At 61.9% G+C, this 19,149-nt stretch overlaps 2 protein-coding genes across 4 annotated transcripts; both read right to left on the bottom strand.

The window, feature by feature from the left end:
- Window positions 1–627: 627 nt before the first annotated feature.
- On the bottom strand, window positions 628–9,049 carry CILP2 (cartilage intermediate layer protein 2). Its single transcript, XM_004060378.4, has 8 exons — window positions 8,876–9,049; window positions 7,513–7,611; window positions 6,814–7,086; window positions 6,043–6,198; window positions 4,648–4,923; window positions 4,324–4,432; window positions 3,891–4,048; window positions 628–3,615 (listed from the first exon to the last, which is right to left on the bottom strand). Exons 1-8 carry the CDS (start codon window positions 8,937–8,939, stop codon window positions 1,280–1,282), a joined length of 3,471 nt encoding a protein of 1,156 aa, XP_004060426.1. The 5' UTR covers window positions 8,940–9,049; the 3' UTR covers window positions 628–1,279.
- A 660-nt stretch (window positions 9,050–9,709) lies between these two features.
- On the bottom strand, window positions 9,710–18,470 carry YJEFN3 (YjeF N-terminal domain containing 3). 3 transcript variants are annotated; one of them, XM_004060376.4, is made up of 7 exons: window positions 18,319–18,470; window positions 17,797–17,946; window positions 14,582–14,690; window positions 12,156–12,266; window positions 11,832–11,945; window positions 11,601–11,751; window positions 9,710–9,971 (listed from the first exon to the last, which is right to left on the bottom strand). In XM_004060376.4, the coding sequence occupies exons 1-7, from the start codon at window positions 18,375–18,377 to the stop codon at window positions 9,766–9,768; spliced, it is 900 nt and encodes a 299-aa protein (XP_004060424.1). In that variant the 5' UTR covers window positions 18,378–18,470; the 3' UTR covers window positions 9,710–9,765. The 3 variants fall into 3 exon arrangements, with proteins under 3 accessions (XP_004060424.1, XP_004060423.1, XP_063557225.1); XM_004060375.3 differs by lacking the exon at window positions 17,797–17,946 and having other exon boundaries at window positions 18,319–18,458; XM_063701155.1 differs by lacking the exons at window positions 17,797–17,946; window positions 18,319–18,470 and adding an exon at window positions 17,558–17,773.
- Window positions 18,471–19,149: the final 679 nt, after the last annotated feature.

The raw sequence follows: 19,149 nt of genomic DNA, 5'->3' as shown, positions 1-19,149 counted from the left end.
GAGGCCACTCCAGTCTTGCCACATTGATGCCTTCATCCCCAGACCCTGGGGAATCACACACCTAGAGCTATAGGGGGCTCAAACCTGCTGGGATTCATGCCAGACCCCAGGACTTCAGTTTTTCTGTCTGGACAGTGGGGGTGTGGTCAGGACAGCGCCAGCCCCGTGGAGCGCCAGGAGGACACACGTGCACACAGACCGCCAGCCAGCCATGATTCTGCCGCCTCCAGACCCAGGGTCCTGGCAAGGTCAGAAAGCCCTGGCCTCGGGCAGCCCCGTCGCCACATGACCGAGGTGTGGCCGGGGTTCACGTGGGTGGGGCCCAGGGTGGGGCTGCTGTGGACTCGACTGAGGAGGTCCAGGGTGGCCTGGCTCGCTGTTGCCTGCCCCAGAGGCTCCCCTGCCAGGGCCCCTCGCTGCCTGCTGTAGCCCCGGGGCATACGGCCAGGCACAGCCAAGGAGGCCAGGCCAGAGCAGCAGGCCGCTACTGTGTTCAGCGGTCATGGCCGCCCGTGCTTCTTGCCCCCGGCACCCACGTGTGCCTCCGCGTGTTTCTGCCTGCAAAGGTGTATCTGGGCCGGGCAGCCCCAGCCTCTATCCTTCCTCCCTAGAGCCTGACACCATGAGTTGGAAATAAAGCATTTTTAATTGAGCCCCCGGAGGGCAGGAACATCCACCCCAACGCCCCGGGCAGGTCTCTAAGCACCAAACACGTGAGAATTGTTCCCCTCAGCCCCAGAGCCTCCCCCGCATGGGAACCCCTTCCTCCTTTTCACTGGGCCCAGCCTGGACCCCGCACCCCCACTCGCACCCACAACCAGCTCCCCACGCTTTGTTTCAATAAATAACCCCAAAAACAAAGCTTGGGGCAGGGGACCTGGTCTAGCACTGAGCTCCAAACAGGCAGAGGGGACTTTGTGCCAAACGTCAGAACTCCCAAGGGTAGAAGATTGAAATCAGGGTCAAAATACGCACGAGAAGTCAGAGACGGCTTCTGAGCTGGGAGCGGGTCCCTTCAGGCTAGGGTTGAACGTCGTCCCCTGGGTGCTGGCCCCAGAGTCACAGCAAACTCCATTCCATACCACACAGCAACAATTGTCTTCCTGGTGTTTCTACCATTGGATGCTCTGGGTTCTTGTCTGACTCTGAGTTCTGGAAAGTGGGAGGAAAGGGGGCCCAGATACCTGGGGAGGGGGCTGTCTGGAGAAGAAGGAGGGGCAAAACTTCCTGGGGTCAAAGGAGTCTGGAGGGAGGTGGGAAAGCGAGGCCCCTGCCCAGGTCACTGCCGGACCCTACCCCGGCGGGTGCGGAGGGGACCTGAGGCCCGGGCCTGTGCCTGCGCCACCTCGCTCATCTCCCTGCGGATGTCACCAAGTGCTGTCGCCGGGGACTCCAGCAGCCTCTGGAAGAGGCTGGGTCGTCCGGCCGGTGGCTCCCGGCACTGGAAGGTGACGGCTGTGCCGGCATCAGCCTTCATCTCTCTTGAGAAGCCGTCAGAGGAACCATCAAAGCAGCGGCCAATGGCGATCTCCTTGGCCAGCCGTGGGCTCTGGTCAGTGACAGTGTAGACGCCATAGTTGTGGCCCAGAGGGTCTAGGGGGGCCAGCATGGAGAAGGCAGCTGGGTCCTCCGCGGGCACCAGTGGGGGGTGCCGGGTCAGGTAATCCCGAAGGAGCCCGTTGACGGCCACGCGCCGGCAGCTGCCCTGGGGCATAATGGTCACCAGCGTCCTGTCCACCTGCCGCTGGTCGAACAGCATCCCGCTGCACTTGAACTCCACACAGGCTGCCGAGGTGCCCGGACGCTCGGGGTCTCGCACGCTCCGGGCATCCCGAAGTCCGTAGAGCTGGCCGCGGGTGCGTGGGTGGCTGCCCCCTGCGTTGTGGGAGCGGACCATATACTCCTGGGGACCCTGGATCTTCACCTTGAGGAAGCAGGCCCGGAACTCCTGCGGGTTGGGCCACCAGGCCAGGAGATCGCCAGTCCAGGAGGCGGGTGTGCCCTCTCGGAAGGGGACCACGTTGTACTCGTACTTGTCCGCCTCCACCCTGGCGAAGCGGAAGTGGCTGGCAGTCACCGGGGCCCCCTGGCATTCCCGCAGGCTGCGCCATGGGTACACAGGCCCATTGGCCTCGGCGGGGTCACCTGGCCTGGGCTTGGCGAGGTTGATGCGGAAGCCGTTACGCTTGAAGGCGGGATCGTCGTGGTCCGTCCGACGGTACCCCAGCCTGTCCAGGTAGGGCTGGGTGACGCCCACGGTGGCCGGGAGTGGGCGGGGCAAGGAAGGGGCCGGCTCCAGCTCCTCGCCGCCCAGGGTGGCGGTGACCAGGGCGGTGTAGGCGTCTGGCCGGTCGGCGTCGCAGAAGGCCGGGAGGCAGGCGCCATTGGGGCCGGTGACCGCGCTGTCAAAGCGGCCCCAGGCACGGGGGTTGACGGAGAAGCCGGGGGCGGGCTCCAGATTGACCAGCGTGACCACCACGCCCTCCACCTGCTCGCTGGGGGTGAACTTGTCGTTGGCGTAGGCGCGCACCTTCACGAAGCAGCGGCGGCGCTCAGGCACGTCCAGATTGAACAGGCGCCGCTCCCGGATCTCCACGTTGCCCACCAAGAAGACGCGCTCCTCCCGGCGCACCCGGGGGCCCGAGGACCCCTCGCGCCGGAAGCCGCTCTCCTCCTCCCACAAGCCGGTCTCGGGGTTCAGCGACCACAGCTTGAGGGCCTCCACGTGGCCCGGCATGTGGATCTGGCTGGCGGCCACCCGCACGGCCACCGGCCCCACCTGCAGCTGCTCCGCCGAGCCGGGCGCACGGAGGTCCACGGAGAACATGCCGTAGGTGCGCAGTGGAGCCAGCTCGCCGTCGCTGTCCACGAAGCGCAGGTCACTGGGGGCAGACGCCGCCGAGGTGAGGTCTCGGGGGTCCACGAACGTCACCCGGGCCTCCACAGGCCCCGAGTAGGGTTTGCCGTCGGCTCTGCGGAAAGCGCCAGAAGGCAGGACCAGCTCGCCCAGGGGCGCCTCATCTTCCAGCTCGCCCAGGGGGATCGTGTTGCTCTGGCTGGCATGTAAAATGACCGGGGCTTTCTTCCGCATGGCCTTGACCTCGTGGTACACGCCGGCACCTCGAGGATCAAAAGGCAAGACCCGTACAGCGTCCATGAACTCACCGCTGGGGTCCACAAAAGTCACCACCAGCCGCTGGGTGGAGGGCGGCACCTCAATGGTAAAGTCGCCCTGGTAGGCGGTGAAGCCGATGGGCTCCCGGCCCAGCAGAATCCTGGCGAAGCGTAGCGGCTCCCCGGAGTCAGCAGCCACAATACGGCCCCGGACCAGCCCCCGAGGGGGCAGACACTTCTGGCAGCCACACTCTGCCACCACCTTCACTGGGAGGACGTAGCCAGGGCAGTGAATCTCCCTTCTCTCCAGACGGCGCACAGAGCAGCAGCGGGAGCTGGCGTCCCCGCAGCGGGGGCTGGAGCCTGCCAGGCTGGGGCAGCGGGTGTCGGGACAGAGGCCCACATCCAGGTAGGCAGGGCCACTACCTGGCTGACCACAGTCCTCAGGGAGCTTGATCAGGTACTCTCGGGGCCGGGGGTCACAGGCTGGCTGGCCTGGGGCTGGGGACAAAGAAAACATGCAGGTCAGGGCAGGGAGGAGGACTTCATGCAGGCCAAGGCTGGGGACTCTGTCTGCAGTCAAGGACTCCACCTAAGGGACAGGGGTCTGCCCAGGGTAAGGACTGAAGGTTGGCGCTCAGAGTGGTATGGGGGCTCAGTGGAGGCCTAGGATTGGATCAGTCTGAAGTGGGGGCTCCATTTGGGGTTGAGCTTAGCTACAGTCCGGGTTCCGTTTGGGTAAAGGCTTGCTCGGGGCTGTGGCCAAGGACACTCACCAAGTACAGTGAGCCGGGCAGTGCCCGAGCGCACGGCACCCGCCTCATTCCATGCCTTGCAGTGGTAGATGCCAGCCTGGTCTGGGCGCAGTCCCCGGAGCTCCAGGTGGGCCCCGTACCCATGAGCTTGCCTGTCCAGCAGGGTCCCATTGTGGAACCTGGATGGCAGGTGAGCGACACCATAGGACTCAGTGGGAAGGGCTGTGTCGCCCCCAGTCTGCAGGCTGGGGAGCTGCAGAGAGGTTTTGCCAAAGTCAGCCTCCTCCCCAGCGAGACTGGCCCCATTCAGCCTCCTTGGTATTCCCTCTCCCACCCAATTCATTCCCCGTTAACACTTTCCCCACTCTCCAGATGGGAAACCACATAACAACATGAAATTGAATCTAACCCCAAAGCCGCAGAAGATGCCCCTGAGCCGGGGGCGGGCGCTCACCAGGAGTATTTCTTGGGCATGGGGGTCCCGGAGGCTTTGCAGCAGAAGGTCACATTCTGGCCAGCTTCTCGCACTCGGGACTCAGGGTGTTTCACCAGGTACGGCTTCTCTGGGGTCAAAGGTGGTAAAGATCAGAGCTTCTTCCACCCACCCTTCCTAGCAGCAACGTCCCCATCCTCTCCTTTCTCCCAGAAATGCTGACTCACTCTGCGCCTTCGCCAATGACTGTGTCACATCTCATTTCTTCCTCTCTTGACTTCGAGTGCTAGAACTTCCTCCCCAGATCCTCAGCCCCTTCATGCCCCATGTTGCAAGGGTGCTTACCCAACTTATCAAGGATGATGGTGACCACAGAGATGGATCCGTTGGCCTGGGCCTGGGCCTCCCCTGCAGAGAAGCCATCCATCTGGGCCCTGATGTTGGCACGGCTGTCAGCACAGACACCAGGCACCCGGAAGGTTCCGTGAGCATCGCTGGTGGCCACAGTGCCAGGCTGGTCTCGCAGAGAGACCCTGGCTCCTAGCAATGGTTGCCCAGATGGGGTGACCACCGAGCCCAGGAGGATGTGGCGTGGGCATTCACAGGTGTCAAGGCTGCACCCTGGGGGGATATGGAGAGGAAGCAGGACAGAGAAACCTTCACACTCCCTCCTGAGGAGGGCTTTCCATTCAATCAGTCACTCAACAAATATGCCTGGGGCCCCCCCATAGGGTGCCTCTCAGAGGCCTCAGCATGGCCCTGCTTGGAGCACTCCCTAGTGTGAAGGGGAGATGGGCTGAGTGGTCAGGGCTGGGCCAGGGCGTAGGAACTGGGATCCAGAGACGTAGGGAAGAGGTCCTATAGGAGGGGACAGGAGAGGTAAGTCTCAAAATATGGCACTGCCCTTTCCAGCAGAAGAGAAAATGTCTGGACAGGGGCTGGGGGCCCAGTAAGGGGCTGGATCTTGGGCTGAGAACAACTGCCCCCCTTCCCAATCCTGCGGTTTCTCCATAAAATGGAAAATTCCACTGGAAACTTCAGGGCACAGGCACCGGGAGGGCAGAGCCAGGCGCGATGGGGTGGGGACCCCAACGCCCCATTGGCCACCATGTGCCCCCACCCTGTGACGGGCTCCCCGGAGCAGCCTCCAGGCCGTGTTTGTGGAGCCCAGGCGCTAGCGGAATTTCCAGTCTCCTCCTGGCTTGCCTGGTGTCTGGCCCTGGGAGGGCCTAGGCATCATGTCTGCCAGGCTGTGAGCGGGTGTCTGTGTGGGCGTGGGGGACGGGGGGGGGGCTGCAAATGCCATGCACGTGTGCACCCTGAGTGCATGAACTGACTTCTGTTTCCCCACGAAGACATCTGTACAGTCTGGAATGCACACAGGGGAAGCACCCCCTCCTATCTGCCCATGTCTGCCTGCACAAGAGCCCCCTGGCATCCACCTGTCCAGATGTGCATAGTTACCAGTGCTCCTTGGGCCCAGGAGGGAAGGAAGGGCCGGTCTCCACCTGGCTCCAGAGTTTGGGTCCTCCAGGCTCCGCCCCTGCACCAGGCCCCGCCCTTCACAGCCCCGTCCCCGCCCCCAACTAGCTCCTCCCCTCTAGGCATCGCTCAGGAGAAGCACTGCCTGTCTACATCCAGGCACCGCCTCTAACTCCACCCTCTCTCCCAGGCTCAGCCCCTAACCTCCCCTTCTTCCCCTCTGTACAGGTCCCCGCCTCCAGACCCCGCCCCTCCTACCTGGACACCGAGGCCGCACGCACTTCTGCGCCTCCAGAGGACGCCCGGGACACGCATCCCCAGCGGGGCTTGGGCAGTGGCGGCGGCGCAAGCGACGGCCTGGCCCACAGCTCCCCGAGCAGGGACCCCACGGGCCCCACGCGCCCCACGAGGCTTCTGCGGAAGGCAGGGACGGAGATCAGGTGGCCGCCCTCCCCAGGAACTGCGCCTCCGGGTAACCTGGGACTAAAGGACCCTTCTTCCCCAACCCCCTCACATATGTGCATCCTAGGGCGGACACTCCAGAGAGCAGATCTGCCATCGCCCCCACCCATGCTCCCCTAGGCGCGCCTGTCGAAGACATAGTTTAGGTACCGACCCACCTCCCCACCCCCGCATAAGGTCCCGGGGATCAGTCCTGCTCTTCTCCCTGCATCCTGCACACATTTGGACTCAAGACACGCCACAGAACTGAGCTCTTACAGATGCTCAAATGAGGGCAGCGGGAGGGAGATGCGTTCCAGGGGGCCGGACATGGGTCCTGACCCGCTGGGCCTCCTGACGGTGCACCTGGGCCCCGCGCTGTTCCCAGCGCCTCTCTTCAAAAGCCCCGCCCTGCCTGGCCCCGCCCCCTGACGTCGTCCTACGCCTAAGGGTCCCCCGGCTCTTCCCAGCCACGCCCGCACCCACACGGTCCTGCCCCTCCCAGCCCCACCCACCCACGACGCTTCCCGGCGCTTGCCAGCCCCGCCCATTCCAAGCCCCGCCCCCGTCATCCAGCCCCGCCCTCACCTAGTGGGCAGCGGAAGCGCACGTGGTAGTTGGAGCAGCGGCGGCCACGCGGTTGCTCGCGGTTGAGGCACCAGAAGCCGCGCGTAGGGTTCAAGTGCACGCGCTCGCCGACGGCGGACGGCAGGGCCCAGTCCGTGGTGCGCGCTTCCAGCGCCAGCGGTCGCGGGCACACGCGCGCTGGCCCGTAGTAGAAGCGGATGGCAGCCAGGCTCTCGAAGTCGCCGTCGCCTCCGGGGTGGTCCACGTTGAACCAGGACGTCCACTCGCTGGCCTCTGCGGGCACCGCACGCGCTGGGACCAGGGCGGCGGCCTGTAGGCCCCCATGCGTGCGTGCAAAGGCCTTACTTGCTGTCTCAGCCCCCTCCCCCGGTGGGCACCGGCTAGCCGAGCGCGCCCACGACCCGAGCCAGCGGCCTGAAACAGGTGCAGGGCAGACTGGGTTCCCCGCGACCCCAGTTCTGCCGCCCAGGTCCTGACCTGGTCCATCCCGGTGCGGTGAGCTCTTGCCTCTGTCTGACCGGCCTCTCACTTAGATCTTGAACTTGGGGCATCACCTCCAGGGGCTGTCATGTCCGGGGACCATGACGGCGGCGGGCCCTTCGTCCAGTGTGTGCCCTCTCCTCACACGACCCCAGTAGCCCAAGCCCCACCCCCAACAAGCCCGCAGCAGAGACGGGACTCCGAGGCAGGCTAACTCACCTTCCCAGTCCTCCAGGGCTGGTGAGGGCTGGCCGGGGTACACGGACCGTCTTTCCAGGCCCAGTGCAGTCGCCATTGGCTCCTCGGTGGGGGTGGCGTCTGTGGGTGAGGAGTGGGGAGAAGGAAGCACGCTGCTACTGATGGGGACCGCTGGGAGCCTCCTTTTAGGCAAGGTGCAGCCACGATCATCCCCCCCCCCTTTTTTTTTTTTTTGAGACGGAATCCCCCTCTGTCACCCAGGCTGGAGTGCAGTGGCACGATCTCGGCTCACTGCAGCCTCTGCCTCCTGGGTTCAAGTGATTCTCACGCCTCAGCCTCCTGAGTAGCTGGGATTACAGGCACGCTCCACCAGGCCCAGCTGATTTTTATATTTTTAGTAGAGACGGGGTTTCACCATGTTGGCCAGGTTGGTCTCAAACTCCTGACCTCAGGTAGTCCGCCCACCTCGGCCTCCCAAAGTGCTGGGATTACAGGCGCGAGCCACCGTGCCTGGCCCATGATCCCCATTTTAACAGGAGGGAAAACTGAGGCTCTGAGAGGCCAGAACCCAGCTCTAGCCCCAAGGGCTGCCATACACCCTCCTCCAGCGCGCTGCCCATGACCACCACCAGGCTCCCAAAGCCAGGTACCTCTCTCTGACCTAGCCCTAACCCCCCGGCTGGGGAAGTGCAAGTACCACCCAGTTCCCCTAGGCTAGAGTCTCCCTCCCACTGTGTTCAGCTGCCGCGAGATCAATCAAGTTCAGCTGGCTGTGCCTCTGCCCTCAGGCTGGGCTCCCCCTCATCCACTTGGCCTGCTGGAAGCCCCTGCCTTAGTCTATCTTCCATCCCTGTACTAGAGTCCGAGCTGCCGGGAAGTCCTTGGCATCTAGACTGGCTTCTCCAGGATAGGAGCTGTCCAAGATACTCCCAGCAGAGTGATGAGGTCAGATAAGCCCCTTCCTTCTGGGCGCCTCAGTCTCCTCACTTGAGAAGCGGGCCCGTCCCCCGCCCCATTGAGTGTTCCAGGGATGGGCATTTCTTTCTCCAGCGGTTGGAGTGAGTGGGTGTGTGGGAGTTAGGTGGGAGGGGCCAGTTCCGACCCCTTCGGTCCAGGGTGGGAGACCTGGCCGGTGATTCAGAGTCCAAACCCCGGGAGGAACCCTAGGTTCTTATCCACACTCCTGGCTTAGCCAAGGAAGAGAATGGATGAGGCCCGCTCCGCGCCCCAGGTGGTCGCGGGGATCCGACTGGTGAAGGGGACCCAATCCCCGGGGAAGCGCGTGGGTCCCTGGGTTCTCTCCCCGAGTGCGGCTTCACGCAAGGCCGGCTGCCAGACCTTCGGGAGCCTCAGGGGCTGGGCGCGGGGGCTGGAGGCGCCTCACCTCGGGCCCCCGCCAGGTGCGCAGCGACGACACAGAGACAGAGCAGTGGCAGCAGCGACGCCATGGCCGGGGCAGAGCGTCCGAGGGAGGGTCCGGGCTCCGCGGCGTGCTCGGGTCCAACTCCGGCGGGTCTGGCGGCCGCTGGGACTGAGAGTGGGGGCGGGATGCGACCGCAGATCCCGCCCTGGCCACGCCCCATTCAGGCCACGCCCCCTGGCCCTGGGTGACCGGCGCTCGAGCAACCCCTCTGGGTCGCCCCCCTTGGTGCGTCTGGCTGTGCCTCCGTCCTCAGGCTGTCCTGGGTTCACCGTGGCCTGCTGGAACTCCCTCCCCGAGCCCACTCAGTCCTCCAAGCTGCATCCCAAGCTGCCTGAGGGAAGTGTCACTTGGAATCCAGCCTCAAGCTGCTCGGACCCGCTTTAGGTGGTTGGAAGTCCTCTCTCGCGTCTCACTTCGATCCTATAGGCTTTAGGCCACCCCAAGCAGTCTGGGAGTCCCACCCTGAATCTACCCTCCATTCTTCTGGCTCGAGTTTTCTTTCTTCTTTTTCTTTTAATTTGTAGAGTCGGGATCTTGCTATGTTGCCCAGGCTGGTCCCAAACTCCTGGCCTTAAGCGATCCTCCAGCCTCAGCCTCCCAAAGTGCTGATATGACAGGCGGGAGCCACCGCCCCCAGCCCTAGCTGAAGTTTTCTAGGCCAGCGGGAAGTCCCACTCCACCGCCCTTCTCATGCTCCCCGCCTTGGATCACCCAGGGACCGTGTGAAGTCCCTCTTCGAGTGTGCCCACCCCCGCAGCGGGCCCGGTGCACAAAGGAGGCGGAGGCGAGGCGGCGGTGGTGGGAGGGCTGTTTATTGGCGAGGGTCCCTGCGGTGTGGGCTCGGGTGGCGGTCACAGTGCCGCGACGCAGTCGGTGCCCGTGTATCCCGGCAGGCGCAGAGCGAACTTGCGGCGCACGTCATCGGGCACGAACCTGCCGGCCACGAAGTGGTGGCGCCCGGAGAAGCGGCCGGCGCAGCGCTTGGGCGCCGCGAGAGACACCAGCACGTCAGGCCGCAGCCCGTCCTCCGAATCGCTGCCGGTCTCTGCGTCCCAGCCTGAGGGAGGAGGGTCCGGGGATTGGGAACTGGGAGGGTGGCCTGCACTCAGCCTAGAGTCCATCCTGTCCCTGCCTCCTCTCGTCTCCCCTCCAACATTGAGCCTCTGCCCTCAGACCAGAGTCCTGCTGCCCCACGCCCCACTTCCCCTCCCCCATGAGACCCAGCCTTTTCTCTCTGGCACATGGGTCCTGGTGAGGCTTGTCGCCCCCTAGAACTCTGCCTCCGCCCTCAGACAAGTCTCTCCCAGTCCTTGGAGGTGTTTCCCTCCCAATCAGACCAGAGCTTCTGCACTCAGACTTTCTGCTTCTGCTCCTATCCTACTATTCAATCGCCCTCCTCCATCTGACCCAGCCTCTGTCTGACCCAGGCTGGAGTGCAATGGTGCAATCTCGGCTCACTGCAACCTCCGCCACCCGGGTTCAAGCAATTCTCCTGTCTCAGCCTCCCGAGTAGCTGGGACTACAGGCACACGCCACCAAGCCTGGCTAATTTTTGTATATTTAGTAGAGATGGAGTTTCACCATATTGGCCAGGCTGGTCTCGAACTCCTGACCTTGTGATCTGCCCACCTCAGCCTCCCAAAGTGCTAGGATTATGGGTGTAAGCCATCGCGCCCAGGCTGCTTATTTTTAAGATACAGTCTCTCTTTTGCCCAGGCTGGAGTGCAGTGGCACGATCTCAGCTCACAGCAACCTCTGCTCCGGGTTCAAGCGATTCTCCTGCCTCAGCCTCCGAAGTAGCTAGGACTACAGGCGTGCACCACTACACCCAGCAAATGTTTGTATTTTGTAGAGACTGGGTTTCGCCATGTTGGCCAGGCTGGTCTGGAACTCCTGACCTCCGGTGACCCGCCCACCTCGACCTCCCAAAGTGCTGGGATTACAGGTGTGACCCCTGCGCCCAGCCTCCGTCACCTCTTGAATGAGCCTCCACTTTCAGCCTAGGAGCCTTGCCTTCTCTCCTATCTCTGACTTGATTCTGGGGCCACTCACCAGAAGACACTGGATCCTCCCTCAGACTTTAATCCTTCTCTGACCCTAGCCACCACCCTCAGACTAGAGGTTCCTAACCATCCCCTCTGACCTGACAGAGCCACCCTCTCTGTCCTAGGCTGAGCCTGCAGCCTCCCTACTCAGATCAGACAGCACGCCGCCTCCCTTGGTGTCCCTGCTCTGTGGCACCTGCTGGGATGTCCCTGGGATCCCGAGAGCCAGGGGACATCCCCCGGAGTCCAGCCACCCCCACGGAGGGTCCGGCTGGCCAGCGGCTGTTTGTTCCATCTGCCTGTCGCCTAATGGTTCCAACAGGCGTGGGGCGGCAGCCAGGGCGGGCGCGGCCTTTGCCGAGTGAGCTCACGTCTGCCCAGGCGACTGGGCCAGGGGCGGGCAGAGGGCATGTGGGCTGGGCACTGGGGTGGAGGAAGGAGGAGACCTGGGGTCACCTGGGGTGGCAGCCTCGATCTTCCCCATCAGAGGGATGGGTGTGACCCTTAGCCTCAGCCAAGTGCGGGTCCATCCAAGCTGGGGAGACTGAGGTTCAGACAGGCAGGGGCGACCAGGAGCCGGGGCACAGGGGCCTCCACCCAAGCCCCCCAGGCCCCAATGTGCCCCCCTCTGCCCGGCATGCCTGAGGGGATGTCCAGGCTCACGAGGGGGATGGACAGCAGCTTGAGCGTGGCCAGCGCGCGGGTGCAGGGGCCCCCGACCTCGCCCGGCTCCACGCCGGGGCCCAGCACGGCGTCCACCACCAGCCCATAGGCTTCATTAATGAGCTGCACCTGGGGAAGGCAGGCAGGGTCAGGGCGGCCCCCAGGGCCACTGCACACCATGTCCCCCTCGCTTGCCGCCCAGCGCTGACCTCAGTGGGCAGGTAGCTCAGGAAGGGGATGTCCATCTTCTCGCACTGGGTGGTCAGGTCCCGATGCAGCAGGTCCAGTGAGCGTGTGGGGTAGAAGATGGTGGGTTCGTACTCCTGGGGGTGGGAGAAGAGGGGGTCAGGGCTGGAGGCCCTCCCAGACTCCCCTGACCTGGTCACCAGCACCAGACCCTGCCTGGGACAAGCACTGGGCATATTCTATAACCCAGCCCTGCGTCAATGTCCCCCTGGGAAGCTATCAAAAGAAGGCAGTGATTTCTGCAGGGGCAGGGACTTTGGGAGGTCGAAGGGGTCCTTGCTACTTACAAACACTCGCAGGTGCCGGGCACAGACCAGCCCCACTGCCCCGTTCTGCTCCGGGCCGCACACGACCAGCACCGTCCTCTGCTTCCGGGAGAGAGCGGGCAACGGGAACGCCTGGTGGTGGGGGACACAGCAAAGGCACAGGCACAGTCCAGATTTCTCCTTGCCTGGAGAGGAAACTGAGGCCTGGAGTAGGGGAAGGGATGGGGCTTGGGCCTGGAGGCAACAGGATAGGACAGGAGGTGAGGTGTTCTGGATGAGGGGTTGGGCCTCTTGGGGCCTCAGTTTCCCCGCTGGAGATGCAGAGGCCCGGTCTCAGGCTCTGCCAGGTCGGTGCAGGAAAAACGTGCATCCAGCCACTGCCCGTCGCCCGGAGTGCGGTTTGTTTATTCTCCGCCTGAGTTGCAGACATTCTTCCACCTTTCTCACCGCGGGCCCGCCCCCGCCCATGTTTCCAGACCTCAGCCCCTCCCGGAGGCTGTGGAGTAGGGGAGCCCAACCTTAGCCACGATGCCCTGGGGCCTCTCTGTCTCTCTCTGGCTGTCTCTGTGTCTCTCTGTATCTCTCAGACTCTCCGTGTCTCTGTCTCTCTGTGTGTCTCTGTCTCTCTGTATGTCTCTGGCTCTCTTCATGTCTCTCTCCCCACCTGTCTCTGGCTGTTTCTGTATCTCTCAGACTCTCTGTGTCTCTGTCTGTCTGTCTCTGTCTCTCTCCATCTCTGGCTGTCTCTGTGTCTGTCTGTATCTCTCAGACTCTCTGTGTCTCTGTCTCTCTGTATGTCTCTGGCTCTCTTTGTGTCTCTGTCTCTCTCCATCTGTCTCTGGCTGTCTCTGTGTCTGTCTGTATCTCTCAGACTCTAGTGTCTCTGTCTTTCTGTATGTCTCTGGCTCTCTCTCTCCATTTGTCTCTCTCTCTGTATGTCTCTCTCTCTCCATTTGTCTCTGGCTGTCTCTGTATCTCTCTGTTATCTATCTCTCTCCATCTGTCTCTGGCCATCTCTGTATCTCTCAGACTCTGTCTCTCCAGGCATTTCGGCCCCAGCCCTGCCCTGATCCTGCGTGGCCCCAGCCCCTTCTCTCCCAGACTCAGTTTGGCCTTTATCAAATGCGATGACAGTGCCACTGCCTGACAGGCACTCTGGGTGTCTCCTGAGCCCCAGCTGTACTTTAAGCTCCAACCACACAGACAGCAGATTACTCCCCTTTCAAGTATCCTCCCCAAAGGCTTAGCGCAGTCCTGACCTGCCATGAACATGCCTGCGATCCCAGCCACACCGGGCCCAGAGCCCAAGACCCAAGACTGGGACTGAGGGGCTTCTGGACAGACAAGGGGCTTTCAGTGCAAAAACCAGACAGTTGGCCACTGAGCGCCAGGCGAGTGGTGACTACTGGGTTTCTTTCTGGGGTTTTGATTTTCCTTCTCCTTTGGGCGCCTCACCCGGGATCTATTTCATTTGGAAATACAAACATTTAAGTCCACATGAAGAAAAACATTGAGTTTTTAAAAAGTATACCGTGGTAATAAGAAGAAAAAGAGGAGGAGGTGTGAGGAGGGAGAGAATGGGGAGGAGGAGGAGGATGGGGAGGAGGTAGGGTAAGTGGGAAGGAGGAAGGAGAACAGGAGGAGGGGGAGGAAGGAGAGAGAAGAAAGGGGCGGAAGGGGAGGAGGAGGGAGAGAGAAAGGAGGAGGAGGGTAAGAGGAGGGGACAGGAGGAGGAGGAAGGAGGAGAAAGGCGAGGGGGATGAGGAGGGCGGGGGAGGAAGAGGAGGCAGTCACGCTAGAGCCTCGACTGTATGGGACAGTTTTCTGAGGCGTTCGCGTTTAGAGACTGACTCGTCAGTACCATTTATTATACTGTTGCAGAGGAAACTGACGCCCAGCACTGCTGGCTGCACGGTTAAGCACTCCATAGTATGATTATTGCTATCACCCTTGTGTCATCCTCCTGGCCCCTCGAGGTGTGGGGGTTTACTCCAGAGCCAGACACACCTGGGTTGCAGCTCTGCTTCCATCCCCCTCTGACCCAGGGCAGGCCCCTCGCCACCTCTGAGCTTCAGTTTCCCCACCTGCAGAACGGGGTTGTTTAGGGGTGTTCAGATCACAGGAGCAGATATCCCTGGTGCCCAAGACCCAGGAGGTGGCAGAAGCAGGCGGGTCACATGTGCAGGAGGGGTTGCACTTCCAGGGTCACGGCACTGTCCCTGCAATAACCTCCACCCTGGCAGTCTCTGATACCAGGGGTCTCAGGTCCCCATCTGGCCTGTACCAGCCATGAGCCTCTCTGGGCCTCAGTTTACCCATCAGGCTGGGGTAGGCCCAAGCAAAAAGGGAGTTCTTGAGGGCTGAACCACCCTGGTCACAGGAGTCATGCAGCTCAGGAGAGTTGGCCGTGTGGTTGGGGTCAGGGTTGGGGGTCAGGGGTCAGGTACCTTGGTCACAGCCACGGCACTAGCATGACCGCACAGCTCCACGAGCTGCTGCCGCCCAAAGCGATAATCCTCCAGCAGCTCCCGCTCCAGGGCGGCTGCCTCCGCGGTGCTGGGGACAGAGTGGGATGGGACACTCAGAGACACACAGAGACAGAGCCTCAGATGGAGCCAGAAATGTTCCGCCAAGCTTCTGAACCCGGTCCCAAAGCCACCCTCCCACCCCGTACTCCCGAGTAGCGTCTGCAGCCTTGAGCTGGGGATGCCCTCAGTTTCACCGTGCGACGCGCGGGTTGAATCGAGGCCTGGCGGGCCGCGGTGTGGGAGCCAAAGCCCGAGGCGCGGGCGCCCTCTGGTGGCAGAAGATGCGCTGGCCGCGCGCGTTGGTTCTACCGCTCCAAAGCGTGGGACACGGAACCGGACCTAGACGTCCCCAGCTCCCAAGGCGGAGGGAACCAAGAAAGGGGAATGGAGCATGAAGGACTTCGATGGGGGTGATGGGCTGATTTCAGGCAGTGGGAGCCACTGAACAAGCTTCAGGACGCTGAAAGGGATGGACAGGACTTGGGGCATCTGGGGTCCATGGGTTTTTAAGGCTGCAGTGTTTGATGGCACACTCAGCGGGGTGGCCTTGGGGCCTGGGGCTATGAGACCCTTTGGTGACCGATTTTCAGGGGCAGTGACATAATTAGATTATTTGTGGCCAGGTCGGGTGTGGTACCTCACATCCGTAATCCCAGCACTTCAGGAGGATGAGGCGGGTGGATCACTTGAGGTCAGGAGTTCCAGACCAGCCTGCCCAACATGGTGAAACCCTGTTTCTACTAAAAATACAAAAAATTAGCCAGGCATGGTGGTGGGTGCCTGCAGTACCAGCTACTCAGGAGGCTAAGGCTTGAACCTGGAGAATCGCTTGAACCCAGGTGGCAGAGGTTGCAGAGAGCCGAGATCGTGCCACTGCACTCCAGCCCGGGTGACAGAGTGAGGCTCCGTCTCCAAAAAAAAAAAAAAGGTTATTTGTTGCCAGAAAATGTGGCTACTTAGCTGGAGGTGAAGCTCTGCCATCCACTTCACTGAGTGACTGGGGTCCGTCTCCACCTCTCGGAGCAAAACTGAATATTCGGGTGACCTACACAATTGGTCGGACTAGGCTGGGCGTGGTGGTGGACACCTGTAATCCCGGTGACCCAGGAGGCTGAGGCAGGAGGATCACTTCAATCTGGGAGGTGGAGGCTGCAGTGAGCTATGATCACGCCACTGCACTGTAGCGTGGGCGACAGAACAAGACCTTGTCTCTAAGATAATAATAAAAAACACAAACATAAATAAAAAGAGCCAGGCCTAGAAAAGTTGGAAAAACAACTAATGATTCAGAGAAGCTGAGTGGCTTGCCCAGGATCATGCAGGAAGCAAGTCGGGAAACTGGGTCTTTCCCCCTTGGTGTCTCCAGAACCACAGGACATGAACAAAGACATAGAGCCAGACCTACAGATGGTGGATGTTTTGGGGGGATGAATCCTGAGACTCTTTCCTTCAACTCTCTGAGTGGGAGATGTCTGCCCTCTGGCCAATTTTGCAGCATGATAAGGCCGGGTAGGCAGAGTGCAGGAGAAGGAGGACTGCTATGGGATGGGAGTCAGCGAGGGCTTCCTGGAGGAGGAGGCCTGGCACATCGTGGCAGGTAATGCAGGGGCAAGAATAGCAAAAGCCAAGGCCCTGGGGTAGGGAGGAGCCTGGTATGTTCAAGCGGCAGAAGGGAGGCTGAAGCAGAGTGATCAAGGGGACAGGGCAGGCAGGGCCTCAAATCCCAGACTGAGGAACATGGTGAAGAGGACACTTCGGGGGTCCACACATAAAGAGGGAGACAGAGACTCAGGGCAGGAAAGTCACATGCCCTGGGACACCCCAGTAAACAGAGCCAAATTCAAACCTCAGCCTGTCTGCAGCTGACATAGGATGAAGTTGAAGGACGGGGTGAGGAAAAGGAGCTCATGGTGTAGTCAGACAGAGTCCCCCCGGGGCAGGCCAGTGCAGCTCCCAGGAAAGCACATAGGAGAAGGTGCGTTTGCATTCGGGGTGAGGAATCTGGCAGGCTGGGAACATGGCTCATTCCTCCACCTCCATCTTGTGACAGCTCTGACTGCTGCCCCCGCAGGAGGGTGCAGGGAGGAAGTGGAGGGCGGGAGGGCGATGCATTCCTCTTCTTCTGTCCCAAAGCTTTGGCCTCTAGCAGCCACTTGGAACATTCTCTTCCTGCCTAACTGGTCATTAGAATAATGGGGGCTCTGTGGGCAGAGGGTCGTCCAGGTTAGGAACCTGGGGGTGGGGCACAGCAGCAGCTGTGGGGTGGGGGTGGGAGGCTGCGTGGGAATTGGAGCCTGGTGAAGGAGGGTGGCAGGCAGGGCAGGTCCCTTCTGCTGTTGTGGGATTCTGGGGGTGTTCAGTGGTGCCTTTTGCTACCCCGAATCTCGGCCCCCAGATGAGAGAAGCTTCAAGGTCCCAAGGATTTCCCTGTTAGACCCAGGAGGCCTGAAGTGGCCTGGGTCCAAAGGGAACTGGGCCTCACACTTGCCAAATGCTTCCAGGAGGGGGCTTTCTGGGAGGTGAAACCTCAGGCCAGGGTGGCCATGCCACACTCACCCTGCTCTCAGTCCTACCTGCTTCTCTCCACCTCACACCTCTGCCCACCAGACCACCACGGGGGATCACCTGGCTGCACACAGCAGCCTCCTGCCCCCAAAACTCAACATGAGCCTGGGGGGCTTTGAAAACTTGAACACCAGATTGCATCACCGGGTCCCAAACCTGCTGATGGCTCCCGAGGGCTCTGGGAACATTCAAACTCCAAACTCCTCACCATGCCTAAGAGGCCCTTCTGTGTCTCCAGCCTCGTCAGCCGGTTCCCCACTACGTTCTGGCTCCTACCCACCCCTGAGAGCCCCCTCACTCCCCTCACTTAGCATTTGAGGCCCCCCTCACCTCACCCCTTCACCCCCAGGTGAAGTCACAGCTCCTAGAACACTCTTCCCTAGACTGAGTCTGGACATTGGCTGAAGGGACACGTGCCCTGCTAGGTGGGCAGTGGGCAGGAGCTGTTGGACGCATCTGGTTCACAGTGAGGTCAACAGCCTTGCCTGGGGTCCCATGTCACAAAGGCTGAGGAGGATGAGGTGAGAGTCACAGCCACGGCACCAGTTCTAGATCCCAAACTCACCAACCTCTGGCAAACAGGCCCTGCGTTCCAAATCTGCTCTAGCCATGACTGCCTTCCCCAGGCCCGTTTCCTCCTCTGGACAAGGGAGGTGGTAGCATTTGAGCTAAGCTCAGCTCTTCCCATGTTGGCAAGTGGGGGCTGCAGCTCCAAGGCCCTGGGAGAGATGGAGAGTGGGGGTGGGCCACGGTTGGGGTTCGGTGGGGAAGTGACCAGCGCTGCTGATGAATCATTCATGAGGGGCGGGCTGCCCCGGAGGCAGTTTCCCCAGCGACGCAGCTTAGTGTCTCCAGCAAGATGCCAGGAGGGTCTCGGATTCCCGGGATTCCCAGGCCCGTCTTGGCCATAACCCTGCCTCCGGTTCCCCACCGTGGTCATGCCTCTGCCGTTGAACCTCCATCCCGGCTGTGCCCGTCTCCAGTCCCCGGACCCCATTCTGTCCCAGCTATGACCCTGCCTCCGGTCCTACGGGCTGCTCCTGGCCCCATGCGAGCCATGCCCGTCTCCAGCGTCCCTCTCCCCAGCTGACCTGAGGAAATGCCGCTCTTCGGGCGCCTCCGACGGGTCTGGGCCGGCTGCGCTGCTCATGGCCGAGGTGAGCCCGGGCGCCGGGAGCTGCCGCCACCGCCACCGCCTTTTAAGCGCATCCGTGGGGGGAGGGGGCGCCCCCTCTTCTCCTCCCTCCCGCCCACCCTGCATGCCCGCCAATCAGGAAGCGCCGCGAAGGCGCTGCGCGTCACCATTGGTCAGTGGACTCAGACGGACTTCACCCTTTCGTGCCAGGAGCCCACAGCAGAGCCACCTGGCCAATCTTGGTTGCCTCCCCCGACTTACTTTCCCTGCAGATATCCCCGTGTCTCTGAGCTTCCCTCTCAGGGAGCGAGGAGCCCCTCGGCAGCCAAATACCCTCGCCATGGCTACAATTGGCAGGGCTGCACAGGGTATGGTGGCTCACGCCTGTAATCCTGTAATCGCAGTGACACGGGAGGCTGAGGCGGGAGGATCACTTGCATCCGGGAGGTCAAGGCTCCCCCCACTCTCCAGACCTCCGTGGAGAAGGTCTGACCCAAAGCTGACCCAGGGGCCCCCAGCCTGGAGAGGTGAGTGGGCTGCTGACAGGCATGGTTTCAAAAGGGAGGCAGGAGAGTCCAGGTATATCGGAGGCAGAGAGGAGGCCGCCAGTGGATCCAGGGGCAGCCCCTAGGTGTGTTTTGAGGTCACCCTGTGCATATCTGCTGCGTCCCCATGCTACATGTGATCCGGTGGTGCCTAGCTGGGCCCTCTCCCCCTTCTCTCCCCCAGTCCCCAGGAAAACAGGTAGGCCAGGTCTGCAGAGCATTTATTCCGTCCCAGTGGGGAG

This window comes from Gorilla gorilla, chromosome 20, assembly GCF_029281585.2.
Source record: "Gorilla gorilla gorilla isolate KB3781 chromosome 20, NHGRI_mGorGor1-v2.1_pri, whole genome shotgun sequence".
NCBI lineage: Eukaryota > Metazoa > Chordata > Mammalia > Primates > Hominidae > Gorilla > Gorilla gorilla.
This window is presented reverse-complemented; position numbering and strand designations above follow the sequence as displayed.